This window comes from Penicillium pulvis, assembly GCF_028828015.1.
Source record: "Penicillium pulvis strain IBT 33274 chromosome Unknown scaffold_8_segment0_segment0, whole genome shotgun sequence".
Lineage (NCBI taxonomy): Eukaryota > Fungi > Ascomycota > Eurotiomycetes > Eurotiales > Aspergillaceae > Penicillium > Penicillium pulvis.
This window is the reverse complement of record NW_026643080.1, coordinates 7,289,912-7,313,864: the sequence shown is the minus strand read 5'-3', so window position 1 is coordinate 7,313,864 and position 23,953 is coordinate 7,289,912. Positions and strand designations below refer to the sequence as shown.

Genomic DNA, 23,953 nt, shown 5'->3' with positions numbered 1-23,953 from the left:
AATTATACTCGTAGTGTTCTACTACGTTTTTAAAAGTATCATAAAGTTTGCTTCGCGTTTAGATGCTTTCAACACTTATCTTTAACTGATGTAGCCTTCCTGCCATGCCTATGGGATCAAAATACTTAAGTATAAGTATTCGATATTATTATTAGATAATAATATACCATAAACAACAGGTAAACCAGAGATCAATATACCCAACTCCTTTCGTACGAAGGGGCTATCTTTAATCTACTTTAAGTTCCTCTAGAAGATAGAAACCATACTGTCTCACGACGTATTAAACCCAGCTCATGTAGCTCTTTAATCGACGAACAGTCGAACCCTTCATGATTTCTGCATGCATGAGGATGAGCTAAGCCGACATCGAGGTGCCAAACCGCGCACTCAATTTGTACTCTCTTGCGCAAATTAGCCTGTTCAATTTGTGTTATCATAAAAGATACGGACAACGTCAAAGGCGACTTAATTAGCCTACTAAGACGCGCCAATTATACTTTTATTTCCATTTTTCTCAAAACGGTTCAGACTATTTCATCATCTTTATTAACTATTTTTAGGGAGGGATATTGATATTAATCTTAATTTTATATTAAGTACCACTTACTCAACCTTTAACACCAAAAGCTCCAACACGTGATGTTGAATTTATTACTGTTTGTTGTAAATTAGCTTTAAAATTACCTCTTAAAACTGGTGTTGGATAACCTTTAATTGAAGAATAAGCATTTTCTAAATTTCCTTTATATTTAGTTTTACTTTGAGATCTTGAAGCAGAAAAACGTCTAGTTAATCTACCTGCAGCTTCTAATCTTACACCTGATACTCTTTTATATTTTATACCGTTTAATATAATTTTTTTAAGGTATTTTGTGTTTGTTTTATCTTGCTGCACTAAATCATTTACTAAATTATTAGTATCAAAATCAAAATCATTAACAGTAAAGAATTTTTTTGAATCTTCTACTAATTTAACATTTTTAATTTTTGCTTTTCTTATTAAAACTTTTAGGTATCTTAATACATTTCTTTTTTTCTTTAATTTTAATTCTAATGGTTGTGAGTATATATACTACTATTAAAATAAAAATATTTTAAATTTATTATATTAAACTCTACATTTTTATTAAAAATTTTTTTAATTAAACTTATTAAACCTTGTAAATATGAATTTTCAAATTTAGCTTTGTTAATATAAAGTATTTGTTTGTATAACATATAGAATTTTAATCTTTTTAAACTTCTTTTTATAAATCTACTATAGTAAATATTTTGTACTGTATTTACCTTTGAATTATATTGAGGTAATACATTAGCTAATATTATACTTTTTTCTTGTTGTTGTTTTAATATACTTAAACCTACATTACTTATTTTTTGTAATTTTCTTGTAAATTTAGCTTTTGAAAACAAACTTGTATATCTTTTTTTTAGTTTTAATAAATAATTAAGTTTTTGTTTGTTATATACATATAATGTTATATTTACTTTATCATTAGTATGTTTAAATTCACCATCACTAATAAATATTCTATTAGTTGATATTTTTCTATATCTACGACGTAATCTTGCTTTTCTTAATAAAGATTCTAATGACAAATGGTATGTATTAAAATAACCTTTAATTAATTTCATAACAAATCTACTTTTAATAGGTATTAAACTTATAGCATTTTTATTATAAGCGTATACACTACTTTTTCAATTTCTTACAGCAGGTATTAAATCTTTTTTATAAATAGTAATATTACTATTATTTGATGGATTTTTTTATATGTACTATTTAATTTTGATTTTATAATATTTAACATATCTACTTTTATATTAAAATATTAATACAATTAATAATATATAATTAATTATATAATATTTAAGCTTGGTTAACCAAGTCTATTACATTATTATTAAAATAATAATTATTATACAGATAATAAGGATAATTTTATCCTTTTTTAGTTTTAGTTAATAAAGATGTTGGGCGTTAAAAAAAGGATTATTGTTAGCAATAACTCACCTTTTAGTCGTTGAACGTCCTTATTTTAATTTATCATTAATGATAAAAATTTGCTTAAAATAAGTTTCGCTTCAAATACACTTAATTAAGTTGTCTTTGAAATTTACCCAATATATTACCAATATTTTATAATATTGGAGGACTCACAGTTATAAATCCCTAGCGTAACTTTTTCTATAATCCAAGACCTTTCCTTAATGCATCTTGTGATCATATGCCCCGCTTACGCGACTGATAGACTCGTAGGTCAAACAGTAAAGCAAGATTAAGCCATTAAACTTTTAAAGTATAAATAAATATCATATTAAAATGGACAAATACCATAATAATATAACAATAAAACTTTTAAATATTAAAGTTTAAAATACATCTATTCACCATATAGTTAAAATCTTACTTAAAATAAAAAATAAAATTAGAAATTAATCTAATAGTAACTGTATAATTATAATAATAATTATTACAAATTAAAAATTTTGTATATAAATATACAAATTTACAATATGAACTTTGGATATACCCAGGTACTTTTTGTGGGATCTGTGCCCCGCATAAACTGCCTCCCAATCATCAAGAGATAAAATTAGGATTCGAATAAAGGTGTTTCATTATTATCATTCAACTACCTTATACACTACAATTCATCCTAAAATTGAAAACTCTCTTGTTAATTAGTAACAGTAAAGCTGCATAGGGTCTTCTCGTCTATCTAGAGGTAAACAGTATCTGCACTGCTATTCCAATTTCACTGAGACAATCTTCGAGACAGCTGTTGCATCGTTAAGTCATTCATGCAGGACCGCATTTAACGGCCAAGGTATTTCGCTACCTTAGGACCCTCATAGGTAAGGCCGCCATTAATCGGGGTGTCCTTCAAAACCTTAGTGAATAACTAAGGAAAATCCGTTACCCAGCCGACATCGGGCAGACATCACACTCAATACTTTGATATTTTATCTTTGCAGAGTGCTGTGTTTTTATTAAACAGTCGTACAACATTATTTCATGATTCCTCTTATTATTAATTTAATTTTATCATAATTTTTACATTATGTTAAATTAACAATAATGGCCCTCCTTATTCCGAAGGTACAGAGTCAATTTGCCGAGTTCCTTAAAGATTGTTCACTCAAACGCCTGTGTATACTCTACTTGCTTACTTGGGTTAGATTCTAGGTACGGTCTAATTCTAATATATTCTGATTATATATTTATAAAAATTTATATAAATATAAAAAATTTATAAAATATATAAACTTTGTAAAAAATTTTCCAGAACCTTTATTACTTAATAAAGGTTTTGCTTTTTACTCTATTTATAAGGTTATATTATACATCATCAAAATTATCTTTTGATTAATATTTTTAGATACCGGTTTCATATAGAAGCCATAAGCTTAAGGCGAGGCTATAAAAGCCTTTTTCGTTACTCATGTCAGCATTCTCTCTTGGAATTTTCAATAGGGATCTTTATTAGATCCTTAACATAATATTATTATGCCCTTTTTTTATATTTATTATAAATATAAATAATTGTTTATTATCCAATGTTCCGCTACCCCACATATTATGTGTACAAGGTTTCGGTATATTATTTTAGATCCGTTAAATTTTCGGCGTTTTCTCCTAACAAATTAATCAGTGCTCTGTTACGAGGTCTTCAAAAAATGGCCGCTTCTAAGCCTATTTCCTGATTGTTTTAAAAGAAAACATCCTTTATTTCACTTAACAATAATTTTGGAACCTTAACTCTTGTTCTGGGCTGTTTCCCTTTAGACATACAACCTTATCGCACTATGTCCGATTATTTAACATTCATCTTTGCCCTTCCGAGTGCAAATACTCTCCGGTAAAGTCACTACAACCCCCCGATGTTGACAAATACATATTGTATTGTCCGAGATCACAGTTCTGTACCTGCTAAGATGTTAATTAAATTACCTACTTACATAGGTTTCGCGGAAAACCAGCTATACTAGTCAGTTTTGTCTTTCACTAACTTACCACAGTTCATCGGATATCTTTACAACGATAACCCGTTCGGACTTTTAAAATCCTGACCATGGTAAGATCACTAGCCTTCGGGTCTAATCCTAGATACTTTTTCATTTTTTCATAATTGGTTTATCTAAGCAAATACTACTAAATTTTTTTGTTATATATCAAAATTTTTAGATTCATTGCTTGCATCTAAAATTAACTTGCTGACCCATTATGCAAAAGGTACGCTCTTACTATTTATTTAAAATTTCACTCGAGCTGCTTATAAAATTACTATTTCAGTTTTTTCCCTCACGGTACTTTTACTCTATCGCTTATATATTTTCTTTAGCCTTAGAGGAAGGTTCCCCTATATTCAAACAGATTTTCTTCCGTTTTACTTTTATTTAATCTATCTAACTATACAGTTTCGATATTTTATATTTATTAGGCTATTATTATTCAGAAGACACCAAATAATAATCTCGTTTGATTTCTTTTCCTAAAGTTACTAAGATATTTCAATTCACTTTGTCTAATTATAAGATTTCTCTTTGATCTCTAGTCTATGCTGCTAGATTAATCATGTAATATATAGCGAACCATCCATAATAATTTCTTTTTATACTTACCTTGATTTTATCAAGATGTATGGGATACATATCACCTATATTGTAGGATATTTTAAATATTTTAAATATTTATATTCAGGTTATTATGATTCGAACATAAACAATCTCCAACCCAAATGAAGCGACCAACCACCGGACACTAACCTGTTTTTTATAATATCTAATTTTTTTTTAATCCACACCCTCATTGAGGATTGTGGATACAGAGAGTATATGATTCGAACATATGCAAGCTTAAATACCTTTAGCTAGACTCAAGCTAGCCGCCTTAAACCACTCAGCCAACTCTCTTTTTTTTGATTCTTCAGTGACTCGAACACTGAACATATCCTTATCAAGAATACACTTTACCAGTTAAGTTAAAGAACCAATACTGTGTTTATTATTTGCAAGAGCACTTAGATTCGAACTAAGAAATATAAGGTTGAAGCTTACAGTTTTGCCTATTAAACTATGCTCTTCGGAAAAGAGATGAATCGAACATCTAAGTGTTAAAACACAATATTTAGCAAATATCTTACCCTACCAATAGCAACTTTTCCTTTATATATTGTATTTTTTTTATTTACGGGTTAGGCCGGCCTCGATCCGACATCTATTTTCTCGACAAGAAAACTCTTTACCAATTAAGTTACTAACCCTACGTATTTTTATACGGCTAGTCGAATTCGAATCGACACACTTTACTTGGAAGGTAAATAGTCTACCATTAACTTATAGCCATTATGATTATATATAATACTATGACTAGCTGAATTCGAATCAGCACATCTTATATGGTAGATAAGCAGTCTACCATTAACTTATAGTCATTATATATTAATATATAAAAATATATATATATATAATATTATGTAATAATACATAATATTATTATTATTTTTTTAATAATATTATATTATTTAATTAATTATTATTTATTTTTTATTAATTTTAAAATATTTTTTATATTTAATTAACAGATTGGATATTTTAAGACCTATGGGATTTGAACCCATATTATAATGATTAAAAGTCACATGTTTTACCATTAAACTAAAGTCTCTTTATATTATTAATAATAATAATATTATCGATTCTATTTTAAAATATAAAATTAATAATAGAATAATTAATATTCTAATAACCTCAGTAATAAACTGAGATATATAAGAATAATCAAACTACATCAACAAAATGTCAGTATAATATACCTGATTCGTAACCAAGGTGATGGTGATCTGTTAAATGGTATGCTGCCATACGTCATAATCCTACAGCTAAGAATGCTGTTCCTACCATAACGTGTATACCGTGGAAACCTGTTCCAAAGTAGAAACATGAACCATAAACACTATCAGAAATAGTGAAAGAAGATACTGAATATTCAACACCTTGGAAGAAAGTAAATATTATAGCTAATATTATTGTAACTACTGTTCCATATAAAGCTCCTTTTCTATTACCTTGTATTAATGAATGGTGTGCATATGTAATTGTAACACCTGATGATAATAATAAAATAGTATTTAATAATGGTAATTCAAAAGGATTTACAGCTTGTATACCTAATGGTGGTCATTGGGCACCTAATTCAACACTTGGTGAAATAGCACTGTGGAAGAATGCTCAGAAAATAGCTAAGAAGAAGAAAACTTCTAGAAATTATGAATAATCCTACTCCTAAGTTTAATCCTTTTTGTACTGCGTTAGTGTGATTACCTAAGTATGTACCTTCTGAAATTACATCTCTAAATCATAAACCCATTACATACATTACGTTAAATACAGCTACAGGTACTAAATACTCAAATCCTGGGAATCCATGCATAAATAAAACTGTTGCAGTTGTTAATATAAATAATGACACACTAGTAAATAATGGTCATGGTGAAGGTGACACTAAATGAAAAGGATGATTTTGAAAATTACTTTTTGATCTATAAATCATATATATTTTTTATATTTATTATTGTTTAAATTTTCATTATTTTATGTTTTATACTATTTTTGTTTTAAAGTTATTACTATTGCTCCTACCATACCTAATAATAATATTATAGAAGTTAATATTAATCACATAGAATAACTAGTATACATAACATTACCTATACTAGCTATATGTGTTGGTTCTATTAATGAACTATCTCAACCTTTACTACTTGCATAACCTATTTGTTGTTTAAATTCTAACATATTAACAAATTCATTATCTAATTTCATATTATATATTTCTGCAAAAAATGAATTTGATAAATTTGAAAATACAGTATTATCTATTAAATTTCCAGGTAATGCTTGTTTCTATAATATAAAATAATAATATCTACAGTTAAAATAGCTAAAGGTATATCGTTATGATTTTCTCTATAAAAGTTCAGATACTCTAATGTTAATTAACATTAATATAAATAGAAATAAAATAGATACAGCTCCTACATATACTAAAATATAAGATAAACCCATAAAATTATATCCTACTAATATTAATAAACCTGCTATATTAACAAATAAACCTATTAAAAATAATACAGATACAATAGGATTTTTACTTATAATAGTTAATAAACCTAATAAAATAGAAAGCATATATATAACATCTACTAATTCTATACTAAACCCATTAGTTATAGAATCATTTAATAAAAAAATATTATTCATATATTATAATCAAATATAATCTATCATTATATTATACTAACTATAATAATATCAAGATAGGATTAGATAAAATAATCTAATTAGGAAGAAAAGGAATCGAACCTTCGATGGCCTATAGCCATTGAGTTTACAGCTCAACCCGTAAACCAACAAACGGACCCTTCCTTAAAAAAAATCTTATCTTTTTTCTGGATTCGAACCAGTTGGATATAATTCCAAGATACCTTGTAAAGACTATAACTATATATTAATATAGATTAGGGAATCTTCCAATTCCATTTTTTTTAAAGTTTATATTCCCCGTGCAATTTCCATTACACGAACCTTATTTCGACTTAACACCAATCAAAGTTTTGCATACGAAAACTTTCCTGCATATTTATATACCTAATTATATATAATATAATACAGAAAAAATCAAACTTACTGCATCTTCTTCTTTCAGCGCCTGACGAGTGGTTAGTACCTAACTGAGAAAAAATTCACCGTGACGATGGTGATTCACGATTACTAGTAATTCCTTTTTCATGTAGTCGAGTTACAGACTACAATCCATAATATTTCCTTTTTTGGGGATTAGCTCCATTTCACAATATCGCATCCCTTTGTAAAGGCGTATGTGGCACGTCTATAGCCCACAGCATTTAGGCCATAATGACTTGTCTTAATCCCTATTATCTGGTCCAATGTAGTAGCGAACCACTTTATACATATAAATAAAGTGAGGGTTTTCGTTAATTAAAGGAGTTAACCAAATCTCACGACATTAACTAAAGACAGCCATGCAGCGCTTGTAACAATTTTTTATAATATGCTATACAAGCTGTGGTAAGGTTTTTCGCGGATCATCGAATTAAATAACATACTTCACTACTGGTTTCAGAAACGGTCTAATGATTTCAGTTTATATGTTGCCATAGTACTCTTGAGGTGGAATGCTTACACTTTCGTTTATACATTAAAATTCTCTAATGTATGACATTCATCATTGTCTGCTTGGACTATTAGGGTATCTAATCCTGTTTGCTACCCAAGCCTTCGTATCTCAACGTCAGTTATTACATAGAAGGACGCCTTCGCCGTTGACAGTCCTCCTGGTATCAACAAATTTTATCTCTACTCCAGGAATTCTTCCTTCTCACATATAACTCTAGTAAAAAAGTACTCTTTTAAAGTTTAATTTACAGTCTACACACCCTTTAAACCCAATAATGATAACTAACACTAGCCTTCTACGTATTACCGCGACTGCTGGCACGTAGTTTGGTCAAGACTTATAAATAGATTATGTCATTATATATATATCTATTTAGAATTTTATGCGAATTAATCGCTATTGTATTTATACAAATACACTTACATTCTTCCAAGTTACTGGTTCAGCCTTACGGCCATTGACCAATATTCCTCACTGCTGTACATAAAAGCATTGGGTTTTTTTCAGACCCAATGTGGTCGATCAACTTTCCAGTTACGACTACGGTTACTGCTAGAAAAGTCATTACCTTTCCTACTACTCACCGAGATAAAAATTAACATCTTAAACCGGATTTTTAATTACCTTTTTTTTATTATAAGGGATTTTTTCCCTTAGTTTAAGGTAGCCAATTTATCTTATACTCACCTGTACACCACTACTACTTATTTTTAAATTAAAATTAATCTAAAACCTAAATAGTCGTTCGATTAGCATGTGTCAAGTACTTGGACAGTGTTCAGTTAGAGCCATCATCAAACTCTCTAAATTTTTATTTGGTATATACCATACCTATATTGTATTATATACATTTATAATGTATTTTTTTTGTTATTTTTCTATAAGATATAAATAAGCCAGTTTCTGTTTAATTTATCAATAATTCTAAATGAAAACTAAACATAGGGTTATTGTTCGAATTATTTATTAATTTAATAATAAATTATTAGTTTCTGTAAAAATCCTTATATCTCTATAAATATAAAATATATTAACATATATGTATCAACAAGTATTGGACTTTCCTATTTACATGAAATTTTTATATCTAAAAATTCCATATTATATTATATTTATTGAACAATTAATTAACTATTAAAAAATATTATTATTATATTATATATTGGCTAATATATTTAGACTAAATAAATAATATAAATTCTATATTAATATTAATATATTTTATTTTTTTTGATTTGTTTTATTTATTATAAACACTTATTACGTTTCATTAGTGTAAATCTAATCCATCTTTAATATATGAACAAGATAAAACTACGAAAACTTGTGCTTGAATAAAGGCTATTGCTAATTCTAAACCTGAGAATGCTATAATAAATGCTAAAGGTATTAATCCTAAAATAAAGAATATTATACCACTAGTCATAATATTATAAGTAAATCCACTTAAAATACTTAAAAGCATGTGACCACTTAATATATTAGCAGCTAATCTTAAACCTAAAGAAACATTTCTAGATAAGTAAGAAATAAATTCAATTAAAACTAATAATGGTAATAATGGTAAAGGACAACCTGAAGGTACAAATAATGAAAAGAATTTTAATCCATGTCTTTGGAAACCTAATATTGTTGCACCTAAAACAATAGTAAAACTAATTGAGAATGTTAAAATAAAATGTGATGTAGATGCAAAACTGTAAGGTACTAAACCTATTAAATTATTTACTAAAATAAATATGAATAATACATACATTAAAGGAAAGAACATTTGTCCTTTATTTGGGTTTATTTGATTTACAACAATACCGTGTACTGTTGCATATATACTTTCTTGACTTATTGATCAGTTGTTAGGTACGATTTTATTATTATTTGTAGCTAATAAGCTATATGTTAAAATTAAAAAAATACTTATTGATAAGTATAAACCTATATTTGTTAAAGATAGGTGTATATTACCTAATAAGTTTGCATTTAGAGAAAATAAATCTCTAACTTCAAATTGGTCTAATGGACTTAATACAAAATCTAAATGACGCATAAAATTATATTTTGAAGTAGATATAAATATTAACTTATTTTTTTCTAAATAGAAAACTCAAATTTTGAGATTTATATAATAAAGAATTATTATAGTTTAATTTTTTTCTGTATTATATATTTTATAATACTATTAATTATAATTTATTTATGTAAATACGTGAAATAAAAATACGTACGAATTTTGGTAATATGTATTTAGTAAATGCGTATATTAACACTGTTAATATAACAAAAGTAAATACTACTTGATTTACAAAAAAGAATGGTACTAATTGTGGCATATAAATATATTTATTAATTGTGTTGATATTTTCATAATTTATATCTTGACTTTAAAAGATTATTAGGTAATGAGTATAGTTTACCATAAACTATATAGTAATATTTTAGATTAAAAATAAATAATATTTTTATTTTTTCTAAATGATAGCCCTTAAGATGAATCGAACATCTATCAAAATATTAACAGTATCCCGCTCTACCATTGAGCTATAAAAGCTAAGTAATAAAAATTTATAGTTTTTATTATAATTCTTACCCAAGAATCGAACTCGGATCAAAATATTAGAAGTATTCTGCTCTACCATTGAGCTAGTAAGAATATTATTTATAAATAAGTATATACATATTTATAAATAATTAAAATTAAATTTTTTATTAATATATATTATTATAATTAATTAATAGTATAAATTAAAGAAGAAACTGAGTAATGTAAACCATCTAATATTGGTGCAGGATATATACCAAATAATACTGTTAATACTACAAATACTAATAGCATAATAAATTCTCTTCTAGTTACATCACCTATATTTTCTACAAAATAAACAGAGTATGAACCACCAAAAGCTATTCTATTATACATAAATATAGTATAAGCAGCTGATAATACAATAGATGTACTAGCTAATATACCTAAAATAGGCATTCTTTCAAATGCACCATATAATGACATAAATTCACCTAAGAAATTTAATGTTAATGGTGTACCACTATTACCTAAACATAATATAAAGAATAATATAGAGAATACAGGCATTATTTGAGCCATACCTCTATAATATGTAATTAATCTAGTAGAAGATCTATCGTATAAAATACCTCCAGCACAAATAAATAATCCTGGTGATACAAAACCGTGAGCTAAACCTAAAACTATTGCACCTTCTATTCCTTGTATTGTATTACTAAACGCACCTATTAAATAAACAGCTGCATGAGATACAGAAGAATAAGCAATAAGTTCTTTAATATCTATTGTTCTTAATGTACTAAGACTTGCATAAATTATTGTTATTACACCTATTACATATATTATATATGTATAATTTAAAGAAGCTTTAGGTAATAAAGGTAACATTAATCTAAATATACCATATAAACTTAATTTTAAAACTATACCTGCTAATATAATACTTCCAGATAAAGGTGATTCAACGTGAGCTTTTAATAATCAAGTATTTAAAAAAATAACTGGTGTTTTTACAGCAAAAGCTATAAATATACCATAGAATAAAAATAATTGTGTTACATAATTAAAGTTTGCTTTTGATAATGCATCAAAATCAGTTGTTCCCATTATAGAAGACATTACTATAATAGATAATAACATAAATAATGAACCTAATAAAGTATATAAAAATAAATAGAAACTAGCTCTTACTTTATTACTTGAACCGAATAATCCTATTAATAAGAATAAAGGTGGTAATATACTTTCAAAAAAAATATAGAATAATAGTATATCTAGTACTAAGAATACAGCTAATAATAATGTTTCTAATAATAACATTATTACTACAAACGATAATACATTTTTAGATTGAATTGAATTTCAATTAGATAATATTGCTATAGGCATTATTATAGTTGTTAATAATATAAAATATATAGATAAACCATCTACACCTAAATATATATCAAAATAACTTATTTGATAATGTTCTTCAATAAATTGAAATTGTTTACTACTAAAATCAAATAGTATAAACATTACTAATGAAACAACCAAATTTATTATAGATGTAGTTAAAGCTATAGATTTTATTCTTATATTATTAATCAAAGATAAACCATAATTTGCCTCTATTGTTACAATACTTATTCCTATTAATGGTATTAATAATAATAATAATGACATATAAATATAAATATATATTTTTTATTTACTACTTATTAAATATGTATATAAACATATTTTGTAACACTTTTTGATATGCCAAAAAAGCTGTTCTATATAACTAAGTAATACAAAATAATAACTATTTTTAGTTTACTATATTACTATTTAATACTATATATGTATTTGTAAAATTTTAAATTACCTATATATTACATATATATATATAAATCCTTAATATAATATTTACATTATAAATGTATACAAATATAAATTTAATTAATTATATTATAATACTATTTGAGTAGGTAATGCATCTAAACCATATATAACACAAGGTAATAAAACAACATATGCTATTATTAAAGGTAAGAAAACAGTTCAACAAACAGACATTAATTGATCAAAACGTATTCTAGGGAAAGAAGCTCTAACTCAAATGAAAACAAATACTAATACAATAGTTTTAAATCCTAAATTTAAAGGAGAAGAAGATATGTTAGTGAATATTGCTTCTAAAATAGAGTTATCTACACCAAATATAGAATTTAATATGTCTATAATTAAATTAAGAGGTATAATACTTAAATAACCACCTAAGAATAAAATACTATTTAAAATACAAATTAAAACTATACTAGCATATTCTGCTAAGAAAAAGAATACAAAAATACTAGCAGAATGTTCTGTCATAAAACCACTAACAAGTTCTGATTCGGCTTCAGCTAAATCAAAAGGAGGTCTGTTAGTTTCTGCTATAGAACCTACAAAGAATATTAAGAATAAAGGAAATAAAGGTAATAAGAAATTAACTACTTTTTGTGATTCTACAATAGTTATTAAATTTAAATTACCTGCTAATAATAAAACTAATAAAATAATAGAACTTAATATTAACTCATAACTAATTAACTGAGCTGTACTTCTTAATGAACCTAAGAATGCATATTTAGAATTAGCTGATCATCCTGCTAATAATATACCATATGTAGCTAAAGAAGAAACTGCTAACATATAAAGTATACCTAAACTAAAATCTGATACAAATATACCTGATCCAAAAGGAACAACTAAATAACCTAATAATGCAAAAATTAAAGTTAGCATAGGTCCTAAGAAAAATAACATAAATATTAGATTGTGTTGGTGCTACATACTCTTTTAATAATAACTTTAAAGCATCAGCAAAGGCTTGTAATAAACCATAATAACCTACTGCATTAGGTCCTAATCTTCTTTGCATACTAGCCATAGTTTTTCTTTCAGCTACAGTAACAAATGCAACTGATAATAAAGCAGGTACAATTAATAATAATCCTTCAAGTATTGAAATAATAATAATTTTCATTTTTATATTAAATTTTTATTATAATATAATATATATAATTCTGTTATTTACTATTTTACACTTTTTTTTTTTATAACTATATGTTATTTATATTTAATAAACATACTCATGTAATATCTTAAAATATAAAATATTTTAGTATTATGTAAATTTTTCATTTAAAGTTATATTACTTACTATAATTGTTATATTTAACCTATATCTAAATTAGATATTGAGTTCGGGGAACTCGAATCCCTTTATTTCGATTTGCAATCGAAACGCAGAACCTTCTACTCAAACTCCTATAAATATATATATATATTTATATTTATATATATATATTTACATATATACATAAGTTATAATAAGAAAATATTTTATATATATAATATATATTTTGTTTTTCATACATAAATAAAATTAATTATTTTCTAGTAGATAATTCTACTAAACTATTTTCTATAATACTTAAAGCAGGTACTATCACAAAGAAATGTGCAAAATATAAAACAGTTGAAATTTGTCCAAATTCTATAAATGGAGTTTCAACGTGTTTTGCACCTATTTGCATTAATACTAAGAAATTAGCCACGAAAATAAAGAATGCTATTTTACTTAATGGTCTAAATTGAACACCTCTTAATTTAGATAAATCTGTAATAGGCATAGCAATTAAAGCTAATATAGCTGCAAACATAGCTATAACACCTAATAATTTATTAGGTATAGATCTTAATATTGCATAGAATGGTAGTAAGTATCACTCTGGTACAATAGCAGGTGGTGTTTGCATTGGGTTAGCCATAATATAATTTTCACTATCTCCTAACGCGTTAGGCATAAAGAAAACAAATACAGATAATACTATAAAGAAAATAAATATTGTTATTAAATCTTTAAATACGAAATAAGGTGCAAAAGGTAATCTATCATAATTACCTGATATACCTAATGGATTACCTGATCCTACAACATCGTGGTAAGCTATTAAGTGCATTACTACTAATGCAGCTAATACAAAAGGTAATACGAAGTGTAATGCAAAAAATCTATTTAATGTTGCATTATTAACAGAGAAACCTCCTCAAATAAATTCAACAATATCTTGACCTATTCAAGGAATAGCACTCATAAGGTTAGTAATAACTGTAGCACCTCATAAACTCATTTGACCATATGGTAATACATAACCTAAGAAAGCTGTTGCCATCATTAAAACAACTATAATTGTACCTATAATTCATGTTAATGTTCTAGGTGATTTATATGATCCATAGTATAAACCTCTTCCTATGTGTAAGTATAATAAAAAGAAGAATGCTGATGCTGTATTAGCGTGTAAATAACGTATTAATCAACCATTGTTAACATCTCTCATTATATGCTCTACAGAATTAAATGCTTCTGCTACACTAGGTGTATAATGCATAGCTAATGTTACACCTGTAACTATTTGGATTACTAAACATAAACCTAATAATGACCCAAAATTCCATAAATAACTAATATTTGCTGGAGTAGGTGCGTCTATTAAATATGAATTTAATATTCTTAATAAAGGATTACTTTTTAAAATTCTCATTTTTGTTTTTTTTTTTTTTTTTTGTTTAGTTTACACTTGTTATCTTATATTATACTCACAAATATGAGTATTTAATTTATTAAACAATCTATAATTTTCAGATATAATTTATATTATATTGCTATAATATGATTATTATATTCATTTAATTTGAAAATAAATAGAATTTATTTAATGAGTTTATATAAAAGCTAATTTTTCCTTTTTAGTTTACACCTATAAACATAAATGTTTATATATATATATATATCTTAATATTTATAGGTATCTAATTTATTTGTCCTTACCCTCCACCAATCCTCACACCATTTTTTATAGTGCTACTTTATACATGGAATTAGAAATAATATTAATATTAAATATTATTAATGTCTACTTATTATTAAAATAGAATATGTACATCTATTAAATATGAATTTAATATTCTTAAAAATGGATTGCTTAAAATTAGAAGCACCTTTAACTATTTAGAGTAATTAATTATTTAAATTACCTGATGATTATTATTAATTAATTCTACGACGTTTACTTTGAGGATTAGATAAGTTTGATTCAACTTGTCTATTGTTTGATTCAACTTGTCTATTATAAGAGTCTGTATAATTTTTATATTGTAAATCCGCTTCATCTAATATACTTCTATATGCTAGAAGTTCTTGCCCTGTAGTTTGTCTAGCAAGAATTTTTAAAGTAGTTGGTCAAGGTAAACGTTTTTTTTCAAGTAGTTTTGGATCCGCATTAACAGGATCTTTTACTACCATAGATTTAAGTATACTTTGATAAGTATACTCGTCATTTCTACGATCACCTAATCAACTATTATCACATGAAGCTATAAAAAAGTGAGCAAATTTTTCTCAATCCAAATAAGGATGATCAATTTTATGATTTCTAAAAATAGAAATCATAATTTGATATCTATTCTCATCAAGAATAACAGCCTTGTACCCAATTTGTGTTCTATATTTCATGAAATGTTCATTAAATTTATTACACAATGTTTGATATTCAGGATCTGTAAATTTTAGATGCTCTTTTCTATAATCAAATTCAGGTGAATAATGAGAACCTAATTTAACATCCTTACCCAGTATTCTACCTCCTTTACCTTTAGGCTTGTTAACTTCTCAATTATTAGTTCTAGTACTAGAATCATAGTAAGAATAACTATTAGTAGCATTAGTATCTTGGTTATTATTACTAACACCTTGACTACTACTACTACTAACACCTTGATTATTAGAAATCACACCTCTCACACCTTGATCATTGTTATTATATTCTGTAGGGGGAATATAATAATTTACATCATAAAAATTACGATCTCAATCCGAATAAGCTCAATAATCTGTATCATAATAACCACCATTACTTCTAGGTAAAGTTGCTACTAATTCAGCCATATCCGTGAAAAATTTCGATAATTCTCCCATGGTTTATTTAATTAAAATATTGTTTAGTTTACACTTATTATCTCATATTATACTCAGATTCCTGAGTATTTAATTTATTAAAAAATCTATAATTTTTTTTGTTTTTTTTTGTAAATTTTTTGTTTTTTATTATGAAAATTTTTTGTTTTTTTTTTACTTTTTGCCCACTAACCCTACCCCACACTATTTTTAGTGTTACCTAGCTACATTTATTAAATTTAGTTAATGAACTTATCTTTAGATTTTAAATTTTTTTCTAACATGATAACGTTCATTATCTAAAGTTCCCATAGCTCTTTTTAATGAATCCTGAGATTCATTAAAATTTTTTACATGATTTTCATAATCTGCATCAGTTTTATCTAACATTTCACAATAAACTTTATATTGTTCTAAATTAATCTTACCTACTAAACCAGCATATTTTTCACCAACTGATATAACCTCAAGATTTTTAATTACACCTGAACAAGTATATGTTTTACTACTGTTTTCCCCCAATCAAGCAACGTCAAATGAAATTGTATATAATTGGAAAAGTTTATTTAATTCTAAATATTTATCAGGATTAGCATTTCTTAATTCTATAAAATTTTTTAATAATAAATTAAATCTATGGTCATCTAAAATAAGTGCTCTATTACCTATATAGTGACGTACTTTATAATAATTATTGAAAACTTCAACTAATTGTTTATAATTTGGGTGCTTATTATCTATACTTTTATGATATGAGGGTGTATAATGTTGTCCTATAGTTAGTTTATCTTTAGCTGCATATTTAGTACTTGTAGCTAGTGATTCATTACTTTGAGTTTCAGGATTAAAGAATGTAAAACCTCTACTCTGTTCTGAAAATTTAGGAGCTAAATCATATGCATGCTCAGGTCTATCTTGAACTCATTGATTTAAATCTATTGAACTATTAACATTAGAATACATTTCCATTATCCATTCTAAAAGTTGAAATTTCTCCATTTAAACATATATTTATAAACTAAGAATCGATAAACATATAGATAATGAATTTTTCAAATTATTTATAATAGGAATATTAGGGTTTATATTAAATAGAAAAAATATCATTATGATGTTAATATCAACAGAAATTATATTATTATAAGCAACATATTAAGTTTAGATAAACTTAATTTAAACATACATATGATTATTAGTCTATAAATAATTATTAACCCCTAACCGCCCCCGCTTATTAAAGCGTTACCTAGCTACATTTTTATTATATTTAATTTTAATATAATAAGAAAAAGATTAATTTAGATTATTTTTTTTATTAAAATATTTATTAATTATCGAGTGACTATATTTTTCATATTATTTATAGTATAACTTACTCCTATCATATTTGTAGATTTCATTATTTTTAATATATAGTTATTTATTAACTATTATTTATATATTAATGAATATCCTTTTCAAGATTTATTCTCGAAATTGTATACTTGTCTACTTTCTATTTTTAAAGCATTTTTACCTAATTCAAAAGCAAATCCTAATGTTAATACTAAGAAAAATACTAACATTATTACTAATCCATATATACCATTAGTGTAAGCACTTACTACGTAAGGATATACTAATAAAATTTCTAAATCAAATAATAAAAACAATAAAGCAAAAATAAAGAAAGATATACTGAATTGTGTTCTATTTTGTCCTAAGAAAGAATGGAAACCACATTCAAAAGCACTATCTTTTTCATGATATGAATTATGAGGTGATAATATTAAATTAACTAATAATAATATTATACCTAATACTGGAATTAAAAAAAAAAAAAGAGTTGTAGTTGTCATTTATAATATTAAGAAATATTTTATTAAAAAAAATTTTTTTAGTTTTTTTATTTATTTATTCTTTACCTAGTATAGTATAAAAACATATATAATTTATATGATTAACATTAACAAAAAAATATAAAGTAAATATATTTATATTACTTTTTATTTTACTATTTATATATTATACATATATATATAACATATAAAAAAACCCTCTACCCTCCCATATATAATTTATTTATAAACAATATAGTTTATATATAAACTACATATCCTTTTATATAAAATATTATATTATTTTACGAAATATTTTATTTATAACCTAAGATTTTATAAATAATATAAAACTATAGATATTTACAAAATCTGATTATATTTTATTATATGTAGTTTTTTAAGCTACATATAATAATAAGAAAGCCATCATTAAAGCAAATAATCCTGTTGCTTCAGCAAAAGCAAAACCTAAGATAGCATAAGAAAACAATTGTCCTCTTAATGATGGATTTCTGGCTACACCTAGTATTAACGCACCAAATACAACACCAATACCTATTCCTGCTCCTATTAATCCGGTTGTAGCCATACCTGTTCCTATTATTTTAGCTGCTTGTAACATTGAATAAATGAATATTTATTTTATTATATACATTTACAAATAAAAAATTTAAATTATTAATCCTTATTAATCATATTTTTTTTATTAATCTATAGTAGTAATCTACTATATTATGCTAAAAGACCTATATTGGTTATTATATGTACCATACTATTATAATAGTAATACATTAAAGCATAATAGATAGAGTTTATTCAAGAATTGATATTAAACTCAGTGTATTGTTATGTTTAAATAAGTCAAGAAACGGTACTATTTATATCCATTTTTATCATCATGATCATAATTATTTATAAATTATGATTGTACAGGTAAACTTGCAAAAGCATGAGGTTTTGGAGGACTTGTTAAACATCACTCTAAAGAACTATTATTTCTTGTGAAATATACTTGGAAAGTATCACTGAATAATTGTGGAGTTAATCAAGGATATCTTGATGCAGCTTTACCTTCTGTTAATTGTTTGTATATAATAGTTAAGAAGTATCATGTAGCTACAACACTAACGATAGAACCAACACTACTTACTAAGTTTCAACCATAGAAAGCATCAGGGTAATCACTTATTCTTCTTGGCATACCTTGTAAACCTAAGAAATGTTGTGGGAAGAATGTTAAATTAACACCAACAAATAATATTCAGAAGTGAACTTTAGCAGCAAAATGGTCATAAGATAAACCTAATATTTTAGGTATTCAGAAGTATCAACCACTAAATAAGGCAAATACAGCACCCATAGATAATACATAATGGAAGTGAGCAACAACATAGTAAGTATCATGGAAAGCTACGTCAAGTGAAGCATTAGCTAAAACAACTCCACTTAATCCACCAATTGTGAATAATACAACAAAACCTAAAGCAAATAACATAGGTGGTGTTAAATGTAAAGATCCTCCATAACATGTAGCTAATCAACTAAATATTTTAATACCTGTAGGTACTGCAATAATTAAAGTAGCTGCTGTAAAGTAAGCTCTTGTATCTACATCTAAACCAACTGTGTACATGTGATGACTTCAAACTATGAAACCTAAAACACCAATAGATAACATAGCATAAACCATTCCTAAGTAACCAAAAACGTTTTTACCTGATGCGGCTGATATAACTGTACTAATTATACCGAATCCTGGAATAATTAAAATATAAACTTCAGGATGTCCGAAGAATCAGAATAAATGTTGGAATAATATTGGATCACCTCCACCCGCTACTTCAAAGAATGAAGTATTAAAGTTTCTATCAGTTAAGATCATAGTAATACCACCAGCTAATACAGGTAATGATAATAATAATAACACTGCTGTTATTATTACAGCTCAACCAAATAAAGCTAATTTATGTAAACGTATACCAGGACTTCTCATATTTAATATAGTTGTTATGAAATTCATAGCACCTAACATACTACTTATACCACTTAAGTGTAAACCAAATATAGCTAAATCAACACTAGGTCCACTGTGAGATTGTATACCTGATAATGGTGGGTATAATGTTCATCCTGTTCCTGCTCCATTTTCTATAGTTGCAGATAATATAAATAATATTAAACTTGGCACTAATAATCAGAAACTTATATTATTTAATCTAGGGAATGCCATATCGGGACCACCTACTAATAATGGTAATAAGAAATTACCAAAACCTCCTATTAAAGCTGGCATAACCATAAAGAAAATCATCATTATAGCATGAGCTGTTATTATTGCATTATATAATTGGTTATCTGAAATATATTGTACTCCAGGTCCAGATAATTCTAATCTTATTAACACTGAAAAGGCTGTACCTATTAATCCTGAAAATAATGCGAACATTAAATATAAAGTTCCAATATCTTTAGCATTTGATGATAAGAATCATCTTTCTTGTCATTCTGTTGGTTGTTTTCATGATAACAACGAAGCAGTTTCTTCTTTTAATACTGCTGAACCCATTAATGGGTTTACACTAGAAAAATCTCTTTTTTGTACGGCTGTCAAAAATTATATTTGAATAGTCTCTTCAATAGTTGAATATAACTCGATATTTTTATAGTAAAATACTTTTTACACAAAAAATTTTAATCTAATATTCTCTTACATACTTTTTTTTTATGTTACCTAATAGCTTAAACAAGCTATACTACAACTTACAGCTTATAATTATAAATAAATTTATTATTATAACTTCTTTGAATATATTTTATATGGCCTACATAGTGAGGAATTAAATTCCTGACCTTTTTGCAGGATAGGGAGGGTACCTAGAATCGAACTAGGATATACTATTCCACATACAGCTATTCTACCATTGAACTATACCCACCTAAATATAGTATATATTTATATACTATACTATATTTTTATTTTTAAATACGATATCGTACTAAATTTTTATTAATTTATATATATAATAAGTACTTTACAATAAGATCTACGGTTTTGTACCTATATTGTATGTTATTATATATATATATTATATTATATTATATTATTTTTATAAAGCTACATATAGCCTAATTTTTTATAAAATGCATAAATTGGATATTTATATAATATAAAATTATACATTTTTTATTATATTACTATATAAAAAATTATAGTAATATAATAAAGCCAAGAGAGAAATTCGAATTCTCATTCTTAATTCATGAAATTATTGTTCTACCGATTGAACTATCCTGGCAAATAATACATATTTATGCATTATTTTTATGTTGGGGCGACTCGAACACCCAATAGTAAATACCAAAAATTTATGACTTACCGATTAGTCGACAACATATTATTAATAGATATATGGGTAACAAGACTTGAACTTGTAAAGTAAAAAACTATTCCGTCCTAAGCGGAACCTGGTTACCAATTTCAGCACACCCATGTTACCATAATTTGCTAGAGATAAGACTTGAACTTACAACCTAATCAGCTTCAGTGATTCGCTCTACCAATTGAGCTTCTCAAGCTTATAACATAAAAATAATTTTATTTTTATTATTTTTTTCTTTTTTTAATACTATAATTTAGTATTATTGGAGTTATCAGGACTCGATCCTGAAATAACGATATGCAAAATCGTCGTTTTACCAGTTAAACTATAACCCCTTTTTTTTTTAATACCCGAGAAACGAATCGAACGTTTACGGCTTGCGCCACTTAAGCTTAAATTAAGACTGTCTACCAATTCCAGCACTCGGATTACATAAGACTAAAATGACTTGAACATTTACTCAAACCATCATGAGTGGTTCGCTTTACCGATTAAGCTATAGTCTTTGGTAGCGGACTTAGGAGTTGCACCTAAATCTTGTGGACATGAGCCACATATGTTACTATTACATTAATCCGCTTATTTGCTATAGTCTTTAGCAGACTTAGGGATTGCACCTAAATTTTGTGAACATGAACCACATATATTACTATTACAGTAATCTGCTTATAATATTACTATATTAATCTGTAATTAAGAGATAGGTGACTTGAACACCTGACCTTTCGCGTGTAAAGCGACAGCTCTACCAACTGAGCTAATCTCTTTCAACCCAAGGGAGATTTGAACTCCCGCACTAACAGTGAAAATGTTATGTCTTAACCAGATTTGACCATTGGGTCTTTATAAACAAAATAAAATGATATTAATATTTTATTTTGTAGTAGCCTAATGCAAGTATCGCACTCACTTCTACCGATTACAAAACGGTTGCATTGCTTTTATGCTAAAAAGGCGTATTTTATTAAAATGATATGATATATAATTAGTATTATATTAATAATTAAAATTAGTACTTTATATCTAAAAATGTTTTCATTCTTACAACTAAAGCCTATTAATTAATATAAATAAATTTATATTAATTATACTCGTAGTGTTCTACTACGTTTTTAAAAGTATCATAAAGTTTGCTTCGCGTTTAGATGCTTTCAACACTTATCTTTAACTGATGTAGCCTTCCTGCCATGCCTATGGGATCAAAATACTTAAGTATAAGTATTCGATATTATTATTAGATAATAATATACCATAAACAACAGGTAAACCAGAGATCAATATACCCAACTCCTTTCGTACGAAGGGGCTATCTTTAATCTACTTTAAGTTCCTCTAGAAGATAGAAACCATACTGTCTCACGACGTATTAAACCCAGCTCATGTAGCTCTTTAATCGACGAACAGTCGAACCCTTCATGATTTCTGCATGCATGAGGATGAGCTAAGCCGACATCGAGGTGCCAAACCGCGCACTCAATTTGTACTCTCTTGCGCAAATTAGCCTGTTCAATTTGTGTTATCATAAAAGATACGGACAACGTCAAAGGCGACTTAATTAGCCTACTAAGACGCGCCAATTATACTTTTATTTCCATTTTTCTCAAAACGGTTCAGACTATTTCATCATCTTTATTAACTATTTTTAGGGAGGGATATTGATATTAATCTTAATTTTATATTAAGTACCACTTACTCAACCTTTAACACCAAAAGCTCCAACACGTGATGTTGAATTTATTACTGTTTGTTGTAAATTAGCTTTAAAATTACCTCTTAAAACTGGTGTTGGATAACCTTTAATTGAAGAATAAGCATTTTCTAAATTTCCTTTATATTTAGTTTTACTTTGAGATCTTGAAGCAGAAAAACGTCTAGTTAATCTACCTGCAGCTTCTAATCTTACACCTGATACTCTTTTATATTTTATACCGTTTAATATAATTTTTTTAAGGTATTTTGTGTTTGTTTTATCTTGCTGCACTAAATCATTTACTAAATTATTAGTATCAAAATCAAAATCATTAACAGTAAAGAATTTTTTTGAATCTTCTACTA

General features: G+C 26.2%; 2 protein-coding genes across 2 annotated transcripts; both read right to left on the bottom strand.

The window, feature by feature from the left end:
• Window positions 1–19,845: 19,845 nt before the first annotated feature.
• N7503_012178 (uncharacterized protein) lies at window positions 19,846–20,151 on the bottom strand (the record flags this gene model as incomplete). The annotated part of the gene is made up of 2 exons (XM_057071723.1): window positions 19,846–20,051; window positions 20,076–20,151. 2 exons carry the CDS (start codon window positions 20,149–20,151, stop codon window positions 19,846–19,848), a joined length of 282 nt encoding a protein of 93 aa, XP_056918334.1.
• Window positions 20,152–20,585: 434 nt separating this feature from the next.
• N7503_012177 (uncharacterized protein) lies at window positions 20,586–20,964 on the bottom strand (the record flags this gene model as incomplete). The annotated part of the gene is made up of 2 exons (XM_057071722.1): window positions 20,586–20,666; window positions 20,764–20,964. 2 exons carry the CDS (start codon window positions 20,962–20,964, stop codon window positions 20,586–20,588), a joined length of 282 nt encoding a protein of 93 aa, XP_056918333.1.
• Window positions 20,965–23,953: the final 2,989 nt, after the last annotated feature.